General features: G+C 36.9%; 1 protein-coding gene across 17 annotated transcripts in view; it reads left to right on the plus strand.

Moving 5' to 3' along the window:
* Window positions 1-22,089, plus strand: part of PCDH15 (protocadherin related 15) — an 819,982-nt gene that overhangs the window by 267,343 nt on the left and 530,550 nt on the right. For all 17 annotated transcript variants that reach the window (XM_075535092.1, XM_075535093.1, XM_075535090.1 and 14 more), the window contains 2 exons: window positions 1,534-1,694; window positions 13,976-14,131. In XM_075535092.1, the coding sequence (XP_075391207.1) occupies window positions 1,534-1,694; window positions 13,976-14,131 (317 nt within the window). The remainder of the gene's footprint in view (window positions 1-1,533; window positions 1,695-13,975; window positions 14,132-22,089) is intronic.

The following is a 22,089-nucleotide window of genomic DNA, read 5'->3' on the forward strand; positions in this document are numbered from 1 at the left end:
ATTTTTTTCTGGGTGCAAAACAGAATTACATTTATTTTTAAATATCTTGAAATACAGATAAACTTTCCAAAGGTCAGATATATAAAGTATTTGCAAAGAAGTTTATACTTATGCCTTGGAAATATTCTTAGGGTAGTTCAGAAATTATCTTTACAAGTGTATTTTCCATAAACTATTAGCTTTCCATTTCTGTCAAAAGGTAGAAACATCAATTTTCCTTAATAAATATATCTATTCATTTTTAGAATATGAAAGGTAGAAAAGACTCACCCCTCTTTCTGATAAGTATTCAATATGTGTTTAAACATTTGTTCTATTGTCCCAAAAGAAAGAATCATTCTTTTTAAGATTTCTCAGACAGAGAAAACCTAATTAATAATATGTAAAAGAAATCTTGCAAGTCATTATTAATAATTTGATTTTTTTAAATCCAAGGATGTCTTTCCCCTTCTTATTTTGCAATGGTCAACATTCAGGCTACTTTTATGCTCTAAGAAAATGCAGCTGATGAGTTTTGCATCTTATTTTCTAATGAAAATGTTTATTTTTGCATTCAGTATATATTCCCAAATAACAAAAGAGAGCAATGAGTTATTTCGTTTTAGAAATCATTTTTGTGTGTTTAGCAGTGCACATCTTTATTTGAATGGCCACATGTCATTGGTATGCCATATATTTAATACTTGAAATGGTTTCTATAAGCTATGGTGCATTACTGTTTGATAAAGAGTTCATTGCTTTGTGTGGGAGGGGGATTGAGATTTGAGTTACTTCAGTCAGTGCAGTTTACATCAGTTTGCATTGAATCTTTAACCAGTTAGAAAGCTTAGAGACCTGTACTCACTGCAAATCATTTTTCAACAAATGCCTGCGATTCAGCCTACTGAAAAAAAAAACATATGAGAAAAGGCATCATGATGTTATACTGGAATGCGTGTTGTTCTAGTTGAGTACTCTGAACACGTCTTAAGGAAGAATGTCTTCTATTGTGTGCCTGCATACTAGTTTTGTCTTTCACATGAAGATTTATGTTATATGGATCTGATCAAAGATAACAAGGGGGGAAAAGCGGTTCTCACCATGGGAGACTCTACAACTTCTTTATCTCTTCGTTTTTCTTCTCCTCTATTTCTGGGATATCTCTTTGCACATCAGAAGTCTTACTGAGCGGATTGAAGTATCAGGCTCTGTTATTACAAGCATTTCTTTGTGTTCATGATCAAATCCAGTGATAACTCCTGTGAGAAGTGATGGACAGCGAGGGGAGCTGACTCAAAGGGCAACAAGCAGCAGATGATGAAACTCCCTGTGGGTTTGAATCTCTGCTTTCCTCTCCCGAAATATAATTTATAACAAATACAATGGAGGTATATTTGCCTTTGGACAAAGGCTAGATTCTATCTCATGCCAGATATAAAATGGAATTTTTTATATAAAGTATATTTACCAGTCATTTGGTGTTTTTGCGCATGTCTTTGAGAAGGAATATATGTGAGTAGAATGTGTTTTCAGATGACTGTCTTTGGTTTGCAGGTACGATTATAGTGGACAACATGCTGATTAAAGGCACTGCCGGAGGACCGAATCCCACCATAGAGCTCTCCTTAAAGGACAACGTGGATTACTGGGTGTTGTTGGATCCAGTTAAGCAAATGCTTTTCCTGAACAGCACAGGCAGAGTTCTGGACAGAGATGTTAGTGCTTTTTCTTTTGCATTTTCTTGAACCTCTCTGTTAAATCTTTATGATAATTTATGTTTATATGTTGGTTTATTGATTGGACATGGAATTATCTTTCTTTCTACAATTCATGAGCTTGTCTTTATATAATTATTTCTGACTATACCAACAAAGGGAAAACAAAATGAAACAAACCAAAGCAAACACTGTTAATTCCCAAGGAAAGAGTGAGAAATAAATGGAACATCTGTGTCTGAGAGAAGGTTTATAGCCTCTTCTAACTTCCTGGAAGCTGACTTCTCAACAAAGAGAAAAGACAGAACAAAATAAACAAACTCAGTGCCATCCAATTGATTCCAACTTATAGTGAGCTGATAGGAGAGGTAGAACTGTTCACAGTGCTTAGGACAAAATGAGTGATAACTTTTGAAGAAAGCATAATCATTTCTGTTTTTAACCAAGGGCAAATGTGGGAGTCCACCTTAGGTTGCATTTTAGGATGAAATGTTTGTGTCAGAAGTAGCAGGTTCTGATAAAGAGCAAACACTGAGTGGGTGGTGGCCTCGTACCTGTAACGAAGACAAAGGTGGTGAGCTGCAGGTCCCTGCGAATGCTTTAGGCTGGTAGACTTGTAAGGCATCTTTATTCTTACTTATCTCCATGCCGGTCAGACTTATCACTGGTAATTGTGTAGAGCCTTAAGGAAGCTCAAGGGAGTACATAAAAAACATGTCTAATCCCAAGTGTCCAGCTTATAAAATCCAGGTATCAGATATCCTGAATCTGAGTCATCTCACTTTATCACTGAGAATTAATGTTCTCTCTTTAAATCGTGTGGAGTAAATGGTATCTGGAGCAGTTCCTTTTCTATATATCAAGAATCTCTAAGGACTGTGTGGTGAGGAAGATAGTACATAAGACTCCCCAGCTGGATGTACTATCTTTGAATATTTGTAGAAGATGTGACACATGGACAGCCATGGAGAACAGGAATGATAGGTAGAGTTGAGCTCAACATGGGCTCCTCTCCATCCACAAACACACACACACACACACACACACACACAGAGTTGTTGCTCACATCCTCCCACAAATCATTTAAGATCCAATGAACAGTAATGTTTATCTATGGGCAAAGTCCAGAGGGTTCAGAAAGAAGGATGAACAGAAACAGGAAACCCAGTGAGCAGGAGGAACAAGTGTTGGTACATTGAAGGGATTGCAATGGAGGAGTTGAAACAAAGTGTGTATAAATTGTTGAATCAAAACAGATCATCTATTCTGTAAGTCTTCACTTAATTCACATTTAAAGGTGTATGTACTTACACACACACACGGCACATATACTTTAAGAGACAATCTCATAAAGACCTAAAAAACCACCTCGTTCTAGCCTCATTGTATTTTTAAGTTTCAAGTTTAACTGTTGTTTTAAGCTTCATACATTAAGTTTTAATGTAGCTCATTGTTCCTTAAATTAAATTTTAATTTGGACTTTCTGATTAATCACTTTTTACACAGCTGAAATGCTTTATGGCTTTAGTCTAAATGGTTTTCTGTAAATGTTTAGTGGAACTGTGGTAAAGTGTTCATCCAGGACACACATTTTTTGTCAACGCCTAGACCACTGCTGCTAGACAAATCATGGGGTAAATCATGCTTTACGTCTAAATTTAATCACAACAGGAAATGATAGTTTTTTTCATTATAAAATAAGTTCATGATAAGCATAAAACCATATAAAAGTACACATGAAATCATTTTGCCATCTGGAAAAAATGAGTTTTAATATTTGTCCTCTCATGTTATTTCATATATATATACATATATTATGCAAGTTTTTAATTAAAGTGAGAGCACACATTATTAAAGTACACATTATCATACATTATCCATCTTATTTCCAGCCTGTTTATTTTTAGTCACTTGTAATAGAAATATTTCTTTGGGAATGAATATATATTTATATAATCATTTTTAAAGACAAATTATTTTTTTAAAAAAGAAAAGCTTGTAGTTAGTTCAAGGATCATTTGTTGGTTTTTAGGAGTGTTTTCCAGTCCAGTCTGTTGGGGCACCCCGCCCTGGCCCCAAAGTCCACTTTCAGCATTCCCTGGGAACCTTGCCGCTCCATTCCCTTGCTTTTCTGCTGCACTCCCCCAGTGATTTGCCTCGGTGTGGTGGGATCGGGTCAGGTGCAATTCCCACACTGTGTCTCCGGTGCCGTCCCCTGCAGGGTCATGGGTCAGTGGATATAAGATATTTTATTGGATGGAAAAATCAAAGATCTTCTTTAAAGTGATCTATTTTTAAGAGTGAATCTTTTCAGTTACTGGTGATTACAAGTATGCTATAGTGAAAAGTGTGCATGCCTCCTTGTAGGCCTGCCCTATAATTTTGTGAAGATTAATTCATTTAACTTTACTAAATTATTGTAGCTGTAAGCTTGAGGCTAAAACTGAAAGTGCTCTACAGAGATTTTCTTGCAGCAATTTGCATGAAATCTCTTCCTAAAATTTTTGAGGTTGTTCATGTTTTCAACTATAATCACTAATAAGAGTTTGGAATGGCAAAGCAGGCCCAATAATCTGGATTTGGCCCCACAAACTGCCAAAGTTCAATATGATCAGGAGGCTGTCATTTCTTAAATAACTCATTCTAAAATCTATAAAAAGAGCTTTCTAACTATCAATACACCTAATTATATTTTCAGAGAGGTGCTTCTTTATGCAACCTTTCCTGCAAATGTACCATTCATTTTACAAAATTTAATTTTTGACAGTCAACACTCTGCTGGGTTATTTCCTTAACTTTGCTTGCTTAGGAATCTTTTATAGAACACATTATTTCTTACTATGCTTTATTATTTCCCAGTTTGTTTTTTAAACAATGAATACTTTCACTTTTTAAAGGTAGCAAATGCATGCAAGGAAAATCAAGACAATAAACACTCATCCCCATGAGGACTGGATAAACTTTGCATACATTCTATGAAAGTTAAATCTTTCCTTGCACAAGCTTGTTAAAAATTTATTTTTTCCCCAAATCATTAAGCTCTCCCAGTGAAACAGCATCTGGAAAGCTCAGGTTGCCTGAGGTTGAAGACATGTGCTCCACACTCCACACTTTCCCTTAATCACCTCCTTATAAAAGTTTAATTTACATATTGAACCCTAGGTGATTGTCTGCAAAATGAACTTTCCATTTAAAAACTGGATCCGTCTTTAAATTACCCAGAGTTGTTGAAAAATGTTCTTCATTGACTTTCCGCTCCAAGCTGATGTGCGCCCTCCCTGAGCTGTATTTACACTTACAAAAATCTATTCATGCACGTATGCACAGTCTACACAAACATATAGGCAAACCTTCAGAGTATGAGACGAAGCATTTTTTTTAATTTCAAGGCTTCTTATGCTGTTGAAAGCATTTTTGAACACTCAATATATCGTTTGAGTGAAACTTGAAATAGCAAATTGGCTTGCATTCCACAGTCCATGCACATTTTCTTTTTTTAAGTTCTATTGACATATCATTCATGTGTCATGTATTTCAATGGTTGAACTACACTAAAGAGAAATTAGCATTCCTCATCACAATCGGTTTTAGAATGGTTTCTTCCTTCTTGTATACATTGTTATTAACTTTCCATTGGCCCTCTATCTCTCAGCTCCTAACCCTAATACTCATCTAGTTGCTGTCTCCATAGATGTGCCTATCCTGTGTTTCATATATATAGAAAACAATTTAGAAGAAAAAAACAGAAACAGAGGAAAACCCAGAAGGACTTCAGTCCAAAAGAGAACAGAAAATAAGAAATCTGAAACAAGTTTAAAATGGGTCCAAAGGGTACACTGTTCAATTTTGACCTAACTGCCTCTGCAAGAATTCCCGTCCATTGCACCCTGTCTGTGACACGACGATGCACATCCTTGGTCAATGGCCCGAGGGAATTCAATGGGGGCTTAATTCATGTGGGGCTCTGTTAGTGGCCTCTGGCTTTCACTGTCATCCATAGCCTTTTGCAAACAGGGCCTGAACATTCTCTTTTGTGACACTGATTGCAGTCCCAACAGTGGGCCTGAAATCGTCCCACTCCTTTGTATATCCTGTTTTCACTTATCCTTCTTCCGTAGCCCTTCCTGCCTTCTGAGGACATGCGGCCCTTTCTCCTCCTATGGCTGACTGTTTAGAGCAGTTTTACACCCATGATCTTACTGCTCACACAATAATCCTGTCATCATTTGGCTGGAAATTGAACCCGAAGGGTTAAACATTGCTTCTTAAATCACACGAATAGAGTCGAACAATTTACATATCTAGGTACATGCTGCATGTTTTAGTTGATTGTCTCACACAATTTCAATACTCCTCTTTGCTCCATGAATGAAACAGTTAAAGAGAATGAGAGAAGATAAAATTACCATGACTTATTTTTTCTGCCAGTTATTAGAGATAAACCACAATTTCCCGAACACATTCCTAAGGAGTTTAGAGTCCCTAAACTCTCACTAATCGACTTAGTAGAACTAGAGCTGATATATTTATGACCTTCTTATACAGCAGAATAGAATCTACTTCAATGCAACATTACAATGTACATTATATATTAGCCACAGGGAATGCTTGCCGTCGGTGTGATCCATTATTGTTGGAATTTATTGCGCGCTATGTTCTATCCAGGCTTCTAACAGTTGCATAGGGAGTTGAAGTAGAGGGTGACAATGATTTCACGTAGCCTGATTTATCTCATGTATGGTTAGCTAGACCACCAAGTGGGGGCTTAGTGTATACTTCTTTGATCCTCTACTTGAAAAGATTGTAACCGCTCTGTTCCATTGCCAACGTGCAATTAAAAGTTGAGATGGAAAGGTTTTATCGGTCTTTCATGCAATATTAAGAAGATAAATAACATTGGGAGAACATAATTCACCTAATAGGCTCTCTCAAAGTGTGCCAAGAGCTAATAGTACATGTATTTATTCTGTTTTTACCTTGCTGTTGAAATACGCAGAACTTTTCTAAAATGTGTTTTAAAGCAAGCACCTTAAAAGTGGTAAAGGTCTTTGTAAATGATCATTTAGTCTCAAGTTTGCAGATATTTATGGATGGGATCATGTTATAAAAAATAAGTATTCCTATACTATTAATTGTTGAATTAATAGAACAATTTTCTTATATTAAAATATATGCATTGTAATATTTTCATTGGAATTAGTTTTCTTTTCTTTATTTTAAAATCATTTTATTGGGGACTCATAAAACTCTTATCACAACCCATACATACATCAATTATGTCAAGCACATTTGTACATTCATTGTCCTCATCATTCTCAAAACATTTGCTTCCCACCTGAGCCCTTGGTATCAGCTACTCATTTTTTCCCTCCCTTCCCACTCCCCCCTCCCTCATGAAAACTTGATAATTTAGAAATTATTATTATTTTGTCATATCTTACACTGTCCGATGTCTCCCTTCACCCACGTTTCTGTTATCTGTTCCCCAGGGAGGAGGTTATAGGTAGATCCTTGAAATTGGTTCCCCCTTTCTACCCCACCTTCCCTCTACCCTCCTGGTATTACCACTCTCACCACTGGTCCTGAAAGGATCATCCATCCTGGATTCCTCATGTTTCCCATTCCTATCTGTGCCAGTATACATCCTCTGGTCTAGCTAGATTGGTAAGGTAAAATTGGAATCATGTTACTGGGGGAAAGGGAGAAGCATTTAAGAACTAGAGGAAAGTTGTATGTTTCATCATTGCTACACTGCGCTGTGACTGGCTCGTCTCCTCCCTGCAAACCTTCTGTAAGGGGATGTCCAGTTGCCTACAGATAGATTTTGGGTCTCCAATCTGCCCTCCCCATCATTCAAAATGATATGATTTTTTTTTTTTTGTTCTTTGGTGCTTGATACCTGATCCCATTGACACCTCGTGATCACACAGGCTGGTGTGCTTCTTCCATGTGGGCTTTGGTGCTTCTGAGCTAGATGGCTGCTTGTTTGCCTTTAAGCCTTTAAGACCCAAGACACTCTATCTTTTTCTAGCTGGGCACCGTCAACTCTCATCACCACATTTGCTTGTGCACCCACTTTGTCGTCAGCGTTCTTGTTGGGAAGGTGAATATCATGGAATGCCAGTTTAATAGAACAAAGTGTTCTTGCACTGAGGGAGTACTTGAGTGTAGATCTGATGTCCATCTGCTATTTAATACTAAACCTATAAATACATGCACATAACTCTATTTTGCCATCATCATATATAAATATTCATATGTACATACCTGTATTTAGAACTCTATAAATTCCCTTTGCATCCTAGTTCTTTCCTCTATTTCCTTTTCCTTTCCTCTTGTTCCATTGTAATATTTTCATTGGAATCATTTTTTTCTTATTCCTTTTTGTTTTGCTCTCTTATTCAAGGACTCGTTTGATCTCTTCATAAGAGCTATTCTGTCAAACCTTTTCATCTTTAATTTAAATATTGCCAAATTTGATCATTCTTTCTCAAGGTGTTTACATTTTTTCATCTTTGCACGCTTAAAAAAATCCCTACTTTAACTTATATTTGCATCTGTCACTTATTTAATAAGCATAAGTTTGTCTTAGCATTCCAGCAGACTGATTATAGTGTTGACATGTATAATCAGCTGTTAGTAATTTTATTTTATTTCAAGGAACCTTGGTGGCATAATGATAATACATTGGGTGGATAATCACAAGATCAGAAGTTTGAACCCACCAGTTGTTCTGTGGAAAAATAATGAGCTTTCTGCTCTCTTTAAAAAAGTATAGCGTTTCAAAAAAATAAAAAGTGTAGCATTTGAAATCCACAGAAGTTCTACTCTGTCCACAGGTTTTGAGTCAGAATTGAATCAATGGCATTGAGAATGAGTTTTTATTTTATACTAATATTTGTAGCAATGTAATATATTGACCTTATATTTTAAAATATAAGTATAGGGGTTGGAATGTATAGTTGAAAATGAGTCTTATTACCAGTAATTTATTATTCAGATTTTGAGATATTTTAAAGCTTATATTTTGCCATAAAATGTATTTATGTGCTTTTCTGAATTTTGTGATATGCACTCCTTTTATATATGTCACTGTGATGTCGTCCTTAATGTTAGTAATGAAAAGCAATATTATATAATTATTAGAGCAGTCTTGTGGCACTTCAGTATATGTTAATGATGCTTCCATTTATTCTCTTATTAAGCCATGTATAAACCATCAACCAAACTCACTGCCATCGAGTCAGTACGGACACATAAAGACTCTATGGCAAAGGGTCGGCCCCTCTAAGTTCCCGAGACTGTAACTATTTACTTAGAACACACGCCCGTCAAGGGCAGTTTAAACTGCAGTTAACTCATAACCATTATGCCACCAGTAGCAATTATACTGGATTTCCAATAATGATTGTTATATTTAAATTCATTTAGTCAACATAATTAATGATTAACTTATAATGCAAATCTATCAGTCCATCTTTATAGAGTCCATATTTTAAAATGTTTTGCCTTTTTAAGAATTTAATATTTTACAAATAAAAATCATTTTAGCCATAATCTGTTTCATATGTACCAGGTACAAGATTATACCATGTAATCCTTACAATAATTCTATGGCCCTAGTAAAATTGTTATCCTCATTTTCAGAGATGGAGAAACCAGACAAATATGTCTTATCATTTTCTCTAGATCACACACTTAGTAGGTAGTGGTGGGACTACATTGGAAATTAAGCTTTGTATCTGCAGAAGTTCAGTTTGTCTATTTTAAGCACAGTGCTATTTATTGGGTGGAGGGATATAATTGCTACTACTGAAACCTCACCCAGAACTTATGGTTTAGTGAAGGGAAAAAAGGAAACTTCAATTTAAAATATCTCATTATAAATATGTTTTGAATTAATTTTATTGGGGCTCATACAACTCTTATCACATTCCTGGCATCTATCGATTGTGTCAAGTACATTTGTACATTTGTTGCCATCATCATTTTCAAAACATTTTCTTTCTACTTGAGCCCTTGGTATCAGCTTCACAATTTTTTTCCTCCTTGCCCCACCCTCCCTCCCTCATGAACACTTAATCATTTATAAATTACTATTTTATCACGTCTTACACTGACCCATGTCTCTCTTCACCCTCTTTTCTGTTGTCCATCCCCCTGGGAGGGGGTTATACGTAGATCATTGTGATAAGCTCCCCCTCTCTCACCCTACCTTCCCCTGACCTTCTTGGTGTGGCTACTCTCAATATTGATCTTGAGGAATTTATCTGTCCTAGATTCCCTGTGTTTCTAGCTCTTATTTGCACCCGTGTACATGCTCTGGTCTAGCCAGATTTGTAAGGTGGAATTGGGACAATGAAAGTGGTGGTGGCGGGGCAGGAAGCATTAAAGAACTAAAGGAAAGTTGTATGTTTCATCAATGCTATACTGCACCCTGACTTGCTCATCTGCTCCCCGTGACCCTTCTGTAAGGATATGTCCAGTTGCCTACAGATGGCTTTGGGGTCTCCACTCCGCACTCCTCATCATTCACAATGATAAGACTTTTTCTTCTGGGTCTTTGATGCCTGATACCTGATCCTATCGACCCCTCGATCACACCGGCTGGTGTACCTCTTCCGTGTGGGCTTTGTTGCTTCTGAGCAAGATGCCAGCTTGTTTATCTCTAAGCCTTTAAGACTCCAGCAAATGCTATATCTTTTGGTTACCAGGAACCATCAGCTTTCTTCACCACATTTGCTTATGCACCCACTTTGTTTTCAGTGATCTTATCAGCAAGGTGAGCATCATGGAATGCCAGTTTAATAGAACAAAGTGTTCTTCCATTGAGGGAATTCTTGAGTGGAGGCCCAATGTCCATCTGTCACCTTAATACAAAGCCTATAAATATATGTACATAGATCTATTTCCCCATTATCATATGTACTCATTATAAATTATTACTTAGGTTAGTGATTCAAAGACTTCTAATAGAAAACTGTTTAACCAGTAACATAGTCCCACTAAAGTACACAATCAAATGGAAAAGGGTATTTTGAGGGGTGTTTTTTCATTTTGAACATAGAGTACTTCATAAAATTAAATTCTAATTATATAATTTCTTACACCAGGATTTCTATCAATGAAACAATTGTTTTATTAAGTTAGCAGATCATATCATTGCTTATTTATAAAAAATGACAATTTGTTTCTACCCATCAAATATGAGCATTGTAAGCTTGTTGTGTTTAAGTGCTAGCATGCATTTCAACTCATAATCAACACTTGTTTTGTTTTATATGTTTGCTCTACTTCAGTATAAACTTACCTTGCATGCAATTTTTTTCAATCAATTGTTCATACACAAATTGTTCATGTCATTGGTTGTAATTCCTGCAATGTGTCAGAACTTTTCCAGTTTCCTCCCTCGATTCCTTGTTCCTGTTATTCTGGCTTCCCTGCCATTCCCTATCTTCTCAGCTTTGGCTTTAGGCAAATGTTGCACGTCTGTTCCTGTATATTTAATTATTCTTAGGAGCACATTCGTTACAAATATATTTGTTTGTTTTATAGTCCTATTTTTTTTGTCTGAAAGGTTGCCTCTGCGATGGTCTTCAGTTTCAAATTAGAAGTTTGTCGAAGAACAATAGTCTTAGGGCTCTCTAGAACTTTTGTCTTTGGTTTTGGAAAGTCTGACCATGACATATCTTGGTGAACTTCTCTTGGAGTCTTCTCTGTACAGTTTTAAAAAGCTACTCAAATACATATCTCCCCTTCACTCATGAAATTAGGGAGGATTTCTGCCAATACGTTTTCTTAAAGATTTGTTCAATTCTCTTCTTTGGGGATTTTTATCATGTAGAAGTTATTCTTCTTGGTGATGTATAGCATTGCTGCCCACATAAGTCATGTATTTTTTCTTTTTGGAATGCTCCTCAAACAAATTAATATCTATGGACTTGTCTTTGTTTTCACTGATTCTTTGTTTCATTAATTCAAGTCTATTCCTAGGTTCTTTTTTGAGATAGCTATCTCTGAAATTATATTTTAATCATTCTAGTTGCCATTTTTGCATCCTTTCTAATGTTCTATTTATTTTGCCTACACATTCTAATATTGTTTTCTTAAGTTACTTTAGTTTTATCTTCACTCTTCTTAGCTTTTTATTTTTTTCTTTCACTTACTTCTTCATCCCCTGGATGATCCTAAATATGGCTCTTTTGAATTCTTTTTTAAATGAAATTTAATTTAACTTTATTATTATTTCACATTAAAAAGCATTTAATTTTTATTTGGGTGGAGTTTTTCATAGAAAATTGATTTTCCATCCAATAATTCACACATCTTTTGCTTTTTGGCACGGTTTGCAATGAATACTCTATGAAGTTGCTCCACTGCCATTTCTTTAACAGGAAGGTTTGTCTGGCCCTTTATTTGGTCACTTGCTAGAATTATTTTGCTCTGATTCTATTTGTGATTTGATGTTGTTGGTTTTCTCTAAGACATTAAGGTGTTATTATATTTTTGATTAATCACATACAATAAACATATATATCTTTACCAGGATGTGTATATGTATATGCAAATACATACATATATATTTGGATGGGCAGGCAGGGTTGCTATCCCGGTCATTAATTTGTGAGCACTGTTATGTTGAGGACATGTCTCAAGTTTTGTAGGGTATGAGCTGGGATTATGCGCGTGAGTCTCTTATTACTGCTTGCCTAGAGTACTTAAGGGTGGATTGGATGAGTACTAAGAGCCAACTGTCCCTTAGTACTACAGGTTGGGGGGACAGGAGGAGTGGTGGGTGTGGCAGGTATTGAGGAGTTCCCTTGTTCAAACTAGGGTTTTGAGGGGGGATAGTGGTGGGAAGTGAGTGAATGGCTATTGGGTGAGCATGCAGGAGTGCAGCCATGACCACTCTCCAGAGTTTGGTGTTGGACAGCATACTGATGTACACACACTCTCACAGCTACCTCAGCTGGCTGGATCAGGAAAGGAGACTGTGGATGATGAATGATTGTGTGCATGGAGCACCATTAGTGGTAGGCGAGTGTGCACATGAGCTATGGTAGTTGTCAATGCGTGACTAGGTTGGAGGCAGCTTTCAGGCAGGTGCATGCAAATGGCCACTGCCCTGGTGACTGATAAGTTAGGGTTGAGGGTGAGTTACGGGGGATCACTTATGCACAGCTGTATGGTTAGTGCTGTTTCCCAGGCTAGTGGGAGAGGTGAGCATCAGGTGAATAATGACATGAAATTGTACTTCTGATCTTTGAATAGGCTGCGTGTGTGGCAGACAAGCCTGACTGAAGAGTGAGGGTTGGAATTTGGTATCTGATTGGGATGACAAGACAGTAGGGCACACTCTGCTCCCTCCAATCAAGAGAATAGCTCCTCTTTGGCAAGCAGACATGAGAGCCCTGACACTTCCTGTCTCATGCAGTCAGTAGTTTGGACTTGCTTCAAATCTAGTTCAAGAAATGGTGGACTGCTTGTTTGAACAGTTGGGGGACCCTCATTTAAAGACTCTTCATCTACCATGCTGTGTGTGCTGCTCGCTGCAGATGTTTTATGACAGCAACTAGGAACATGCTGGCTCCCTCCTTGAACTTCAGATTACTAGATCTGTGGAATAGGTACCCTACTTTCTATATTTCCTGTCCCGAGGACTAGATCATCGTGCACTCATCTCACTTATCTACAATATATCTCTATAGTTTCTCCATCTGTTATGATAATGTTATGAAGTTGCTTTCCTGCGCTTCTCATGTAGGGTCACTAAGGGATGTGTTTCAAGATGGGCAGGTTGATCCAAAGCAGCTGGTAGAGCCCTGTGTCCTGTGTTGGTCCTCACGTACTTTAGTCATTCAATTATTTCTTCTAGTAGATGTTCAATTCAATTCTCTCTCCTTCCTTTGTCGTCCTCAGTGTTCCCAGATTGTTGCCTGCAACTGTTTCCCTTTGTTTCTTGGTTATTTGCTACAGAGCGATGGCTTAGTGTGTCTGACAAAGCTCCTCCTCCTTCACAATAGCTTACTAAATTCCTTATCAATTTTATAAGCATGAACACTATAATACCTGAGGCCACAGGCTTTGAGACACAGAATTGAACAATAAAATGATTTTCTTTCCTTTTATCTTCAAGATAGTGCAAAAAGGGGGTCAAGGTTAAGTTATTACAATTTATACATGAACCTGGATAGACAGTGTTAGTGAATTAACTACTTTGATGGTGTTGAGGAGTTGCAGTTTCCACTATGTTGAAAGAACATGTCATTTCTACATTGCAGCCACCAATGAACATACACTCCATCGTGGTAAAAGTCCAGTGCATCAACAAAAAGGTTGGCACTGTCATCTACCATGAAGTGCGGATCGTGGTGAGAGACAGGAACGACAATTCACCCACGTTCAAGCATGAGAGCTACTATGCCACGGTCAACGAGGTCAGTTCCTGTGTTTGTGTGGTTCTTGCTTATTTAATTACGCAGAAAGTAAACCTGATTTGAAATGATGGCTCCATAATCATGGGCTTAACTTATGACAAAGATAAGCTACTCCTAAGTTACAAATGAGATCCAAGGCTCAGTGTGTTTTTAAGTAAAATTCACAGGTAAGTTGGTACATGTGCAAACAATTCTTACTTATCTTTTGTTTGGTGGGGAACACCAAAAAGCTTGAAGCCTGAACAATACGTTAAAAGTTGCATGTACAGATTTTTGTGTTTGGGTTGGTTCATTTATCTCAAAATGAGGTAAAAATTACATAACATTAAAGGTCACGTACAAATTCAGTGTAAGTTGGTTTTTCTTATACCAGGCATTGACTGTACCAAGAAATGTTTAAACAAATAATATTTTAAAATAAATAGCATCTTGAATGTGTGAGGGAATTTCAGACATGTGTCTTTCTTAGAGGGAAAAACGGGGGATGAGGCGGGGAGTCATTTTTAAGTCGTGGTTAAAGTTGTTGAATACTAACCAAAAGGTCAGTAGTTGGAAACCACCCGTGACTGGACTAGGAAAAGCCGTGCCAGTCAGCGTCCATTGAGATGGACAGTCTGCTGCCATCGAGATGTACAGCCGGGGAATTCCTGTGTGGTGGTGATCTCCGTCATATTGATGATCTCACCGTGTGTCAAGAATTGTGTCACAGCAGTGGGGCTGGCTTGGGGTTTTGTTTGGGGAAGGGAAAAATAAGTTGTTATTTTGGGTTAGTTTAGAAAACCTAATTCCTGAATCCACATTCACATTTTACAACAGAGCTAGTTATTTCTGGCATGAACATTTGATTGTACTTTTCATTCTCTGAGACGGGTATACTAGGTAATTGATAAAGGAATGCGTACATCTGAGATCCTATCAAATCCTTTTTAAGTTCATTTCCTCTATTTTATGTCATGGCATATTAAAAGTATTAAATAGAAATTACAACTGAATTCTTTAAAAAGACCTTTTTCGGATTTAAAAATATGTTTATAAAATTAATTTAAATAGTTTTATAGGAAATTACTTTTACTTATTGTTTTTATTTGTGTGGTTTTTCCTTTATGAACCAAACCATGAACCATGAACTACTCTTTTTTCCTTTAAACCTTGACTATTCTATTGATTTGTTTTTTATAGTTTATTAAATTTTGAAAATATTTGCATGCCTCTAAACAAACTATGTATATTTTAGATAATATTAATGCTGTATTTCATATTTTAGAAGACTCCCTTTCCTTCCAAAATGAGCATTTGACCTTTAAAAGTATATATCTTACTTTATGGCAGAAAATAATTCATTTTGTTATTAAACAGCCTTGGAACATTTTTAAATCTAATTATTCAAATGTATATTTAATATAATCAACATTCTAAAATTTAAAACAAGTGAGGACTTTGCTTTACACAATCTGAGATTTTCTAACTTATTTGTGTATTAACATGATAACATTGACTTCTTTTAGGTTTTGCAGTCCAAATCATTGGTCAGTAAATGTTTAAACCCTTTGAACTAGTTACTTTTTATAATGGATTTCTAATGGAACTGAAAGTGCTTGATTTTTCACCATTTAATTAGTTTTAAATATATAGAGGTAAACTTATTTTAGCATCTGCATTTTACCCTAAGAATTCAATTTTTCATTGCATGCTAACTTCATTTGAATATATACTATAAGTCAAGTTAAATAGGTTAGGAAACAAAGCTAATCATAAAATATCTTCTTGTACCATATTTAAGTGTTTCTAGTACGTATTTTTAATTCATTTTTCTGAACAGGATTAAACTCCATTCTGACTCCTACTGACCCAACAGCATGGAGAAAATATGTCTCCTTGGATTTCCAGGGAGTAGAAAAACTCAACCTCTACGTCAGAGTGATTGGTGGTTTTGAACTGTTGACCTTCCGTTGAGTAACCCAACACACAATCCACTCCACCGTTTACACCAATACCTCTTATATGATTTGAGTAGCTGAATCCTCTCTTCCAATCTTTTCAGTACATTGTTAAGTTTTTCAATTCTATTTTAGTTGTGTCGCCATCATGATGAGAATTGTGCAATTTTTCATTATTCCAAGGGAAAAAAGTATTCTCCGCTGTTTCCCTCAAGATTTTCCATACTCCTATCACTAGCCTATATACCCTTCACTTTAAATTCTCTTTAATAAAGCCTCCTACTATTCAGATTAGTTTCATCACATCTCATAAATATTTCCATTTCTTAGCCTTTACACTTATCATTCATTTTACTTGCAATCAGATCCTCCCTAGTTTGCATACATCCAGTTTCAACTTATTATTAAATGTAGTTGAAAATTAGTTTCCAAGGAGGCTTTACTAACTATTCACATTGATTTGTCTTTAACTTCTCCACACGCTAAACTCCTAATTCATTTGAACAATGTGAACTGGAGTAATACAATTTATATAAAAGTTAAACATTTTTTTAAAATATTGGTTTAAGATGTCCATATTTTTTACAAAGCTGTTCACTAAGGATTGAAATAATATTTCTCTAACTACATTTTCTTATGCTGAACTGATACAATCTCATCTCCCTGATATTAAAATCATAGCAACTGTGCTATACTAAACATGTGAACTTGATGATAAAATTTCCCCCTCTTGAAAGTAATAATGAACGTTTTATTTATAATCTCTACATAATGGCATAATTTTTAATCCAAGATTTATTTAAACTTCAAAACAGCATCAGAAGCAGAAGGTACATGATTGGTACAAAGAGTGTGTACTTGGTCACCAAATGATTGGCACTTTTAACAGATCTGTGGTCATCTGTTTCCATAAAAATTGCAGGTGAGAAAACCCCATGGAACAGCTCTTGTCTATCAAACAGTGTCCTAAGCCACAGAACAAAATCAGCCAAACAGCCTTCAGGAAAAAAGTAAAAATTCATTTAAATGTTTATCCTTCACTTGTTTGAGTAACTTCTATAGTAGTGGTACCCTGGTGGCATTGAGGGCTACCATTGAATTGTTAACTACAAAGTGGACAATTCAAGCTCACCAGCTGTTCTCTGCGAGCAAGACAAGGCTATCTACTCCTTATAAACATGCATATTCTCAAAAACCTTAATTAGGATTGCTAAGAGCTGGAATTGACTTACTGGGAAGGGTGGGTCCTTAGTAGTTGTTCTTAGTTTCATTGTGTTACACGTGTTTCCGAGAAATCCTGACGGTCCAATTAAAATCTGGGGTGATAAATGTGAAAGTGGGGTTCAAAACTACAAACCACTCAACGGGAGAAAGATGAGGAAGCCATTTCTCATAAAGATTTACAGTCTCAGAAGCTCTAAGGAATAGCTGTTGTTCTCTGTGCTATGAAGGCTCGCTAGGAGTTGCAATCTATGTCAGTCAGTTGTCTTTCTCTGTGTGGATGACTGAAGATGCCACTGTGCCCACATAATCATGGGGCAAATATATATACACAAATCCTGTCTCCTTCATCAATAATGTTGCTGGATGCTGTCAAGTAGGTGACAGCATGTGATGACAGTGAAAATTCTGCTCAGTCCTGTGCTATCCTTACAATTATTACTAGGCTGGAGCCCATGGCTACTACCACTGTATCAATCCAGCGCTGGGGATTTCCTCATTTTCACCAACCTTCGACCTTACCACACTTCATGTCCTCTGTAGAAGGTCTGCGCCCTCCTGAAGATATGTACAAAATATGTCAGGGGAAGCATTGTTGTTCTTTCTTCTGGGGATCCTTTTGGCTATACTTTCTCCAAAATAGTGCTTTCAATATTCTTTGCTAACACTGCAATTCAGTGACATCAATTCTTCTCTGGCCTTCCTTATTCATTGTCTCACTGTCACGTGCATATGAGATGATTGAAAATACCATGACTTGAGTCAGGAGTATCTGCAAAATAAAACTAAGTGAAATAAATTTTAATTTTTTCCGTAGAATTTAGTTTAGAAAAAAACATACAATTAAGGTTAGGAATCTATAATTTTGCATGTCTGTTTCATCATTCAGTGTTTAATATCTTGTTACTATCAATTATTTCACACTTTATTTTAATCCTAAAGACAGGTTTAAAATTATCACAGTTTTCTTAAAGAAGATTCCAATGCTAAGGTCATTATTAATCACTCTAGTAATTCACTGATGTAACTGAAAAAAAGTTGTGGGAAAAAATATTAGTCTAGTCCTTCATTTCTATTATCCCTTCAATGCTTACTAATAGGCAACTTAGTATGCTAAGTAGGGATCACCACCTTGTGTCCGATTTAAAACAAAAAATGATTTCAACATTTATACTAACACCTTCCTATATTAATATTAGAATCACATCATCATACACACACATGCATATATATATATATATATAGTCAGCCTTCTTTTATATGCATGTTCCTGTGTTAATTTGTTGAGCATAAACCAAAACATTATAAATACCTGTATCTAAATTACTAGCAAGGGTTATGATAAGGATTAGAAAGCCCTATGGTGTGTGTGGACAAGACCTAAGTTATTATGAGTATTTTTATCTCTCTAGCTAATTGGAGAGTCTGAATTAACTTTGGACTATTGCATCATTAAGTAATTAGTCTGGCTGGCATGAAGAGCAAATTACCAAGGACAATTGTTGCTAATTACTCTAAAACAATTTTTAGAAGAGAAGTCTTTGGGCTAGTACTGTCTTTTAAAACATGCATTCCACCCCCAAACATTCCTTTGACATGCTAAATAATAAACAAGGGAAAGTAAAAGCAGAAATAATATTTTGGAGTCTGTGAACAATTTATGTCAAGCTAATATAGAGGTTATATTTGTCTCAGTCTTTATTTATTTGTTTTTGCTGCAAAAGGAAGCTTTATTGTTTCCATTTGGTCCCCAGCTGGGGGGAGGGGCTCCAGGGCAGTGGCGCTGTGGACCAGTTCAGGCAGAGGGGGTACCGTGGGGAGGCAGAGGGCCCCTGGCAGGTGGCTTGGCGCCGCAGGTTCCTAGTCTTCTTTGAGAGTGAGCCTTTCAAACAGATCCTCGCCCTGCCCGGCCTGGGGGCTGGCCACTCTGCGGAGGAGGAGTTTCTCTCGAGGAGTTTCACCTCCTTGTCCAGGAAGTGGTTCTCCAGAAAGTCACAGAGATGGGGGTCAGCGTGAGTGGACCCCACGGCATGCAGGTCCAGAAGGGCCTGGTTGAGTTTTTTTTCCAGGCCTAGGGCAGCTTCCACGCTTCCAGGGTTCGACCCCACTCATCTTGAGACGGCTTCTGCACATCCTGGAAGAGGGCACGGCCGCCGCGCTGGTTCTGCAGCTTCGAGATGCTCGGCCCCCTCGCGCTTCTCCTTAGCCAGCTCGTGGAAGAAGTCACCCCCGCCTTCCAAGGCCACATCGTGGCGGTCGAAAAAGCAGCCCAGAGAGAGGCAGGTGGCTGAGGCCTGCAGGTGCAGGTTGACCAGACGGTAGACGCCGGCCTCCGCGTCGGCGGAATAATTCTGACGGATCTGAGAGCTCCTGATGCGTCGGTTTGGAGGTCACCGCACGCCAAATAAAAGTGTCCGCTGGTCCCAAGAGGAGGGGCTGCCCGAGAAGAAGGTCCCCAAGTTACTTCCGGAAAGAAACCTGTTGCGTGGCTGGTGGAGGGTTGGCGGCAGGGAGTCCCTGGAACTGTTCCGTTCAAACACTTGAAGCAAGACACAGATCCACGGGACCGCGGGGCGAGCTTAGCCTGTCTCCGTCTTTAATAATCTCTTCACAGATGGGCGATCTTTTAGTCACAATTAATTTGTTCTTTCTTATCACCTTGCACTTTAAGTGTAGTTTGCTGCTGTGACATGATGTGATTTTTGAAGATAATTGGTTGCCACTTTCTGAAAAGTTTCTTTGCATTTCTCTCTCTTGACAGGCTGATGATTTCAAAGAGTGTGTGTGTGTGTGTGTGAGAGAGAGAGAGAGAGAGAGAAGGAGAGAGAGAGAGAGAAAGAGGACAAAAACCTCCAATACCATGCTTTTGCTGTTAAAATAACTAAAATGCACATTTATTGACCTATAAATATAGTTAGTGGGATTTGTGTCAAGATATATATGTATATATACATATGTATAAATTCTCACTAGCTATGTATATTATTAATTCTATGTGTGTTTAGATATATAGATATAATTGCTATAGAGGGAGCGGAAGGAAGGGGGAGAGAGAGAGAGAGGCTTAGGAAGCCACATAACTTGATCAAGGACATCCAGTTGTGGTAGAACTATGACTTTCATAAGTTAGTCTACTTGGATAAAATGTAATCATAAACACCATGTTGCATGCCTCTCAACTGAAGTATAAAATATCTATGGGAAGTTTTTACCTAGAGCAACATTTGTAGTGCTATGATCACTAAGAGCATCTTTAGCAATGTGCATTTTTAACAAACTGTAGTGTTAACGGTACCATATTTTAATATTTTAATAGAATACACTTTTCTTTATAAGTTTCAGACTTGCTCATGTTTTTATTATGGGAAACAATCCTGCTTTGATAGACCTACAACTAATGTTGTTGCTATTTTCTGAATTCTTTGAAACCTATCATTGAGATTCTGAATTCTATTAATCTATAATTCACTATGCTTAATATTTTCCTTTGATTTTCCTTACAAACTCTGTAAGATGCACCGTTATAATCCTTAATAGATAAAAATACACATTTTGATCATATTATACAGAATCTTCTTCATCAGAGTGATAGTTTCTCTCCTTTCTTCCTCAAAATGAGACAAATTGGAATCAATTATTTATTTCTTCTATCTTCAGAAAAGAAATGTCTCTGTTCAGAGGAAGACAATATTTTTAGAAAATGTGCCACTCTTCATATTCTACTACATTTAGGAAACTCTTCACTTAAAGTCAATACTCAGTTTTAAAGATAATACATTAGCATAGGAGATTGATTCAAAATGATAAATATGTGTTTGTAATTTTTCATCTTATGTGAATATGTATATTTATGTGTATGTGTATAAGTATTGCTCCTAAAAGAAATCAGCCTCAGCCTTAGAACAGCCTTTTGAGATTCAGGGTTTTAGACACATTATGGCCCATAGAACTCAATCTGTTGTTTATGCACTAAAATAATTTAATATTTTTTAAATATTTGAAAATTAGCTAAACATGTTATGACACAACATTATGTAATAGTCACATTTCAGCTTATCCATCAAATTTTCTTGAAAAACATCCCATGCCTATTATTTTACATATTTCAATAGTTGTATTTGTGCTCTAATTACACATATATCGAATTGCAGCAGGGTAACTAATGGCCCACAAAGTTGAAATCTCTTCTATCTGGCCCTTACGGAACTGATTCATTTTATTAACACGAGATACATTAATAAGATATCCACTATCTATACTCAGAGTGGTATATACATATCACTTACATGTCATTTTGTCTTGTTCTGCAATTTGCTGTTATGCTGAAGGCTAGGTCAATGCTATTTCAAATAGCTTTGGGATCACCCATGATAGATAAGTCACCGCAAAGCTTCCAGATTAAGACAGGCTAGGAAGAAGGAACTTATGCTCTACTTCTTAACTTGTAATTGGCAGAGGAACATTGTGTGATACAGTATTGAAAGATAAACCCCTGAGGTTAAAAAGGACCCCAAATAAAACTGAGGAAGCTGCCTCCTCAAAATAGACTGGATCTTAATTATCTGACTGGAGTAAAGCTTGAGAGAACCTTCCTGTCCTGGTGTGACATGCGTTGAAGTGAAGAGACTCAGCTGCAAGCAACCACTCGTCATCAGGAACTGCAACGTAAGAAGTTGGAATATAGGAAAATCAGAATGTACAAAAATGAAATAGACATATAAAGATTGATAATTGAGGCACATTTGAGCTAAAATGGACCTGTTTTGGCCACTTTGAATCACATAATCTTATGACCTACGG

The sequence above is a fragment of the Tenrec ecaudatus genome, chromosome 16, assembly GCF_050624435.1.
Source record: "Tenrec ecaudatus isolate mTenEca1 chromosome 16, mTenEca1.hap1, whole genome shotgun sequence".
Classification (NCBI taxonomy): Eukaryota; Metazoa; Chordata; class Mammalia; order Afrosoricida; family Tenrecidae; genus Tenrec; species Tenrec ecaudatus.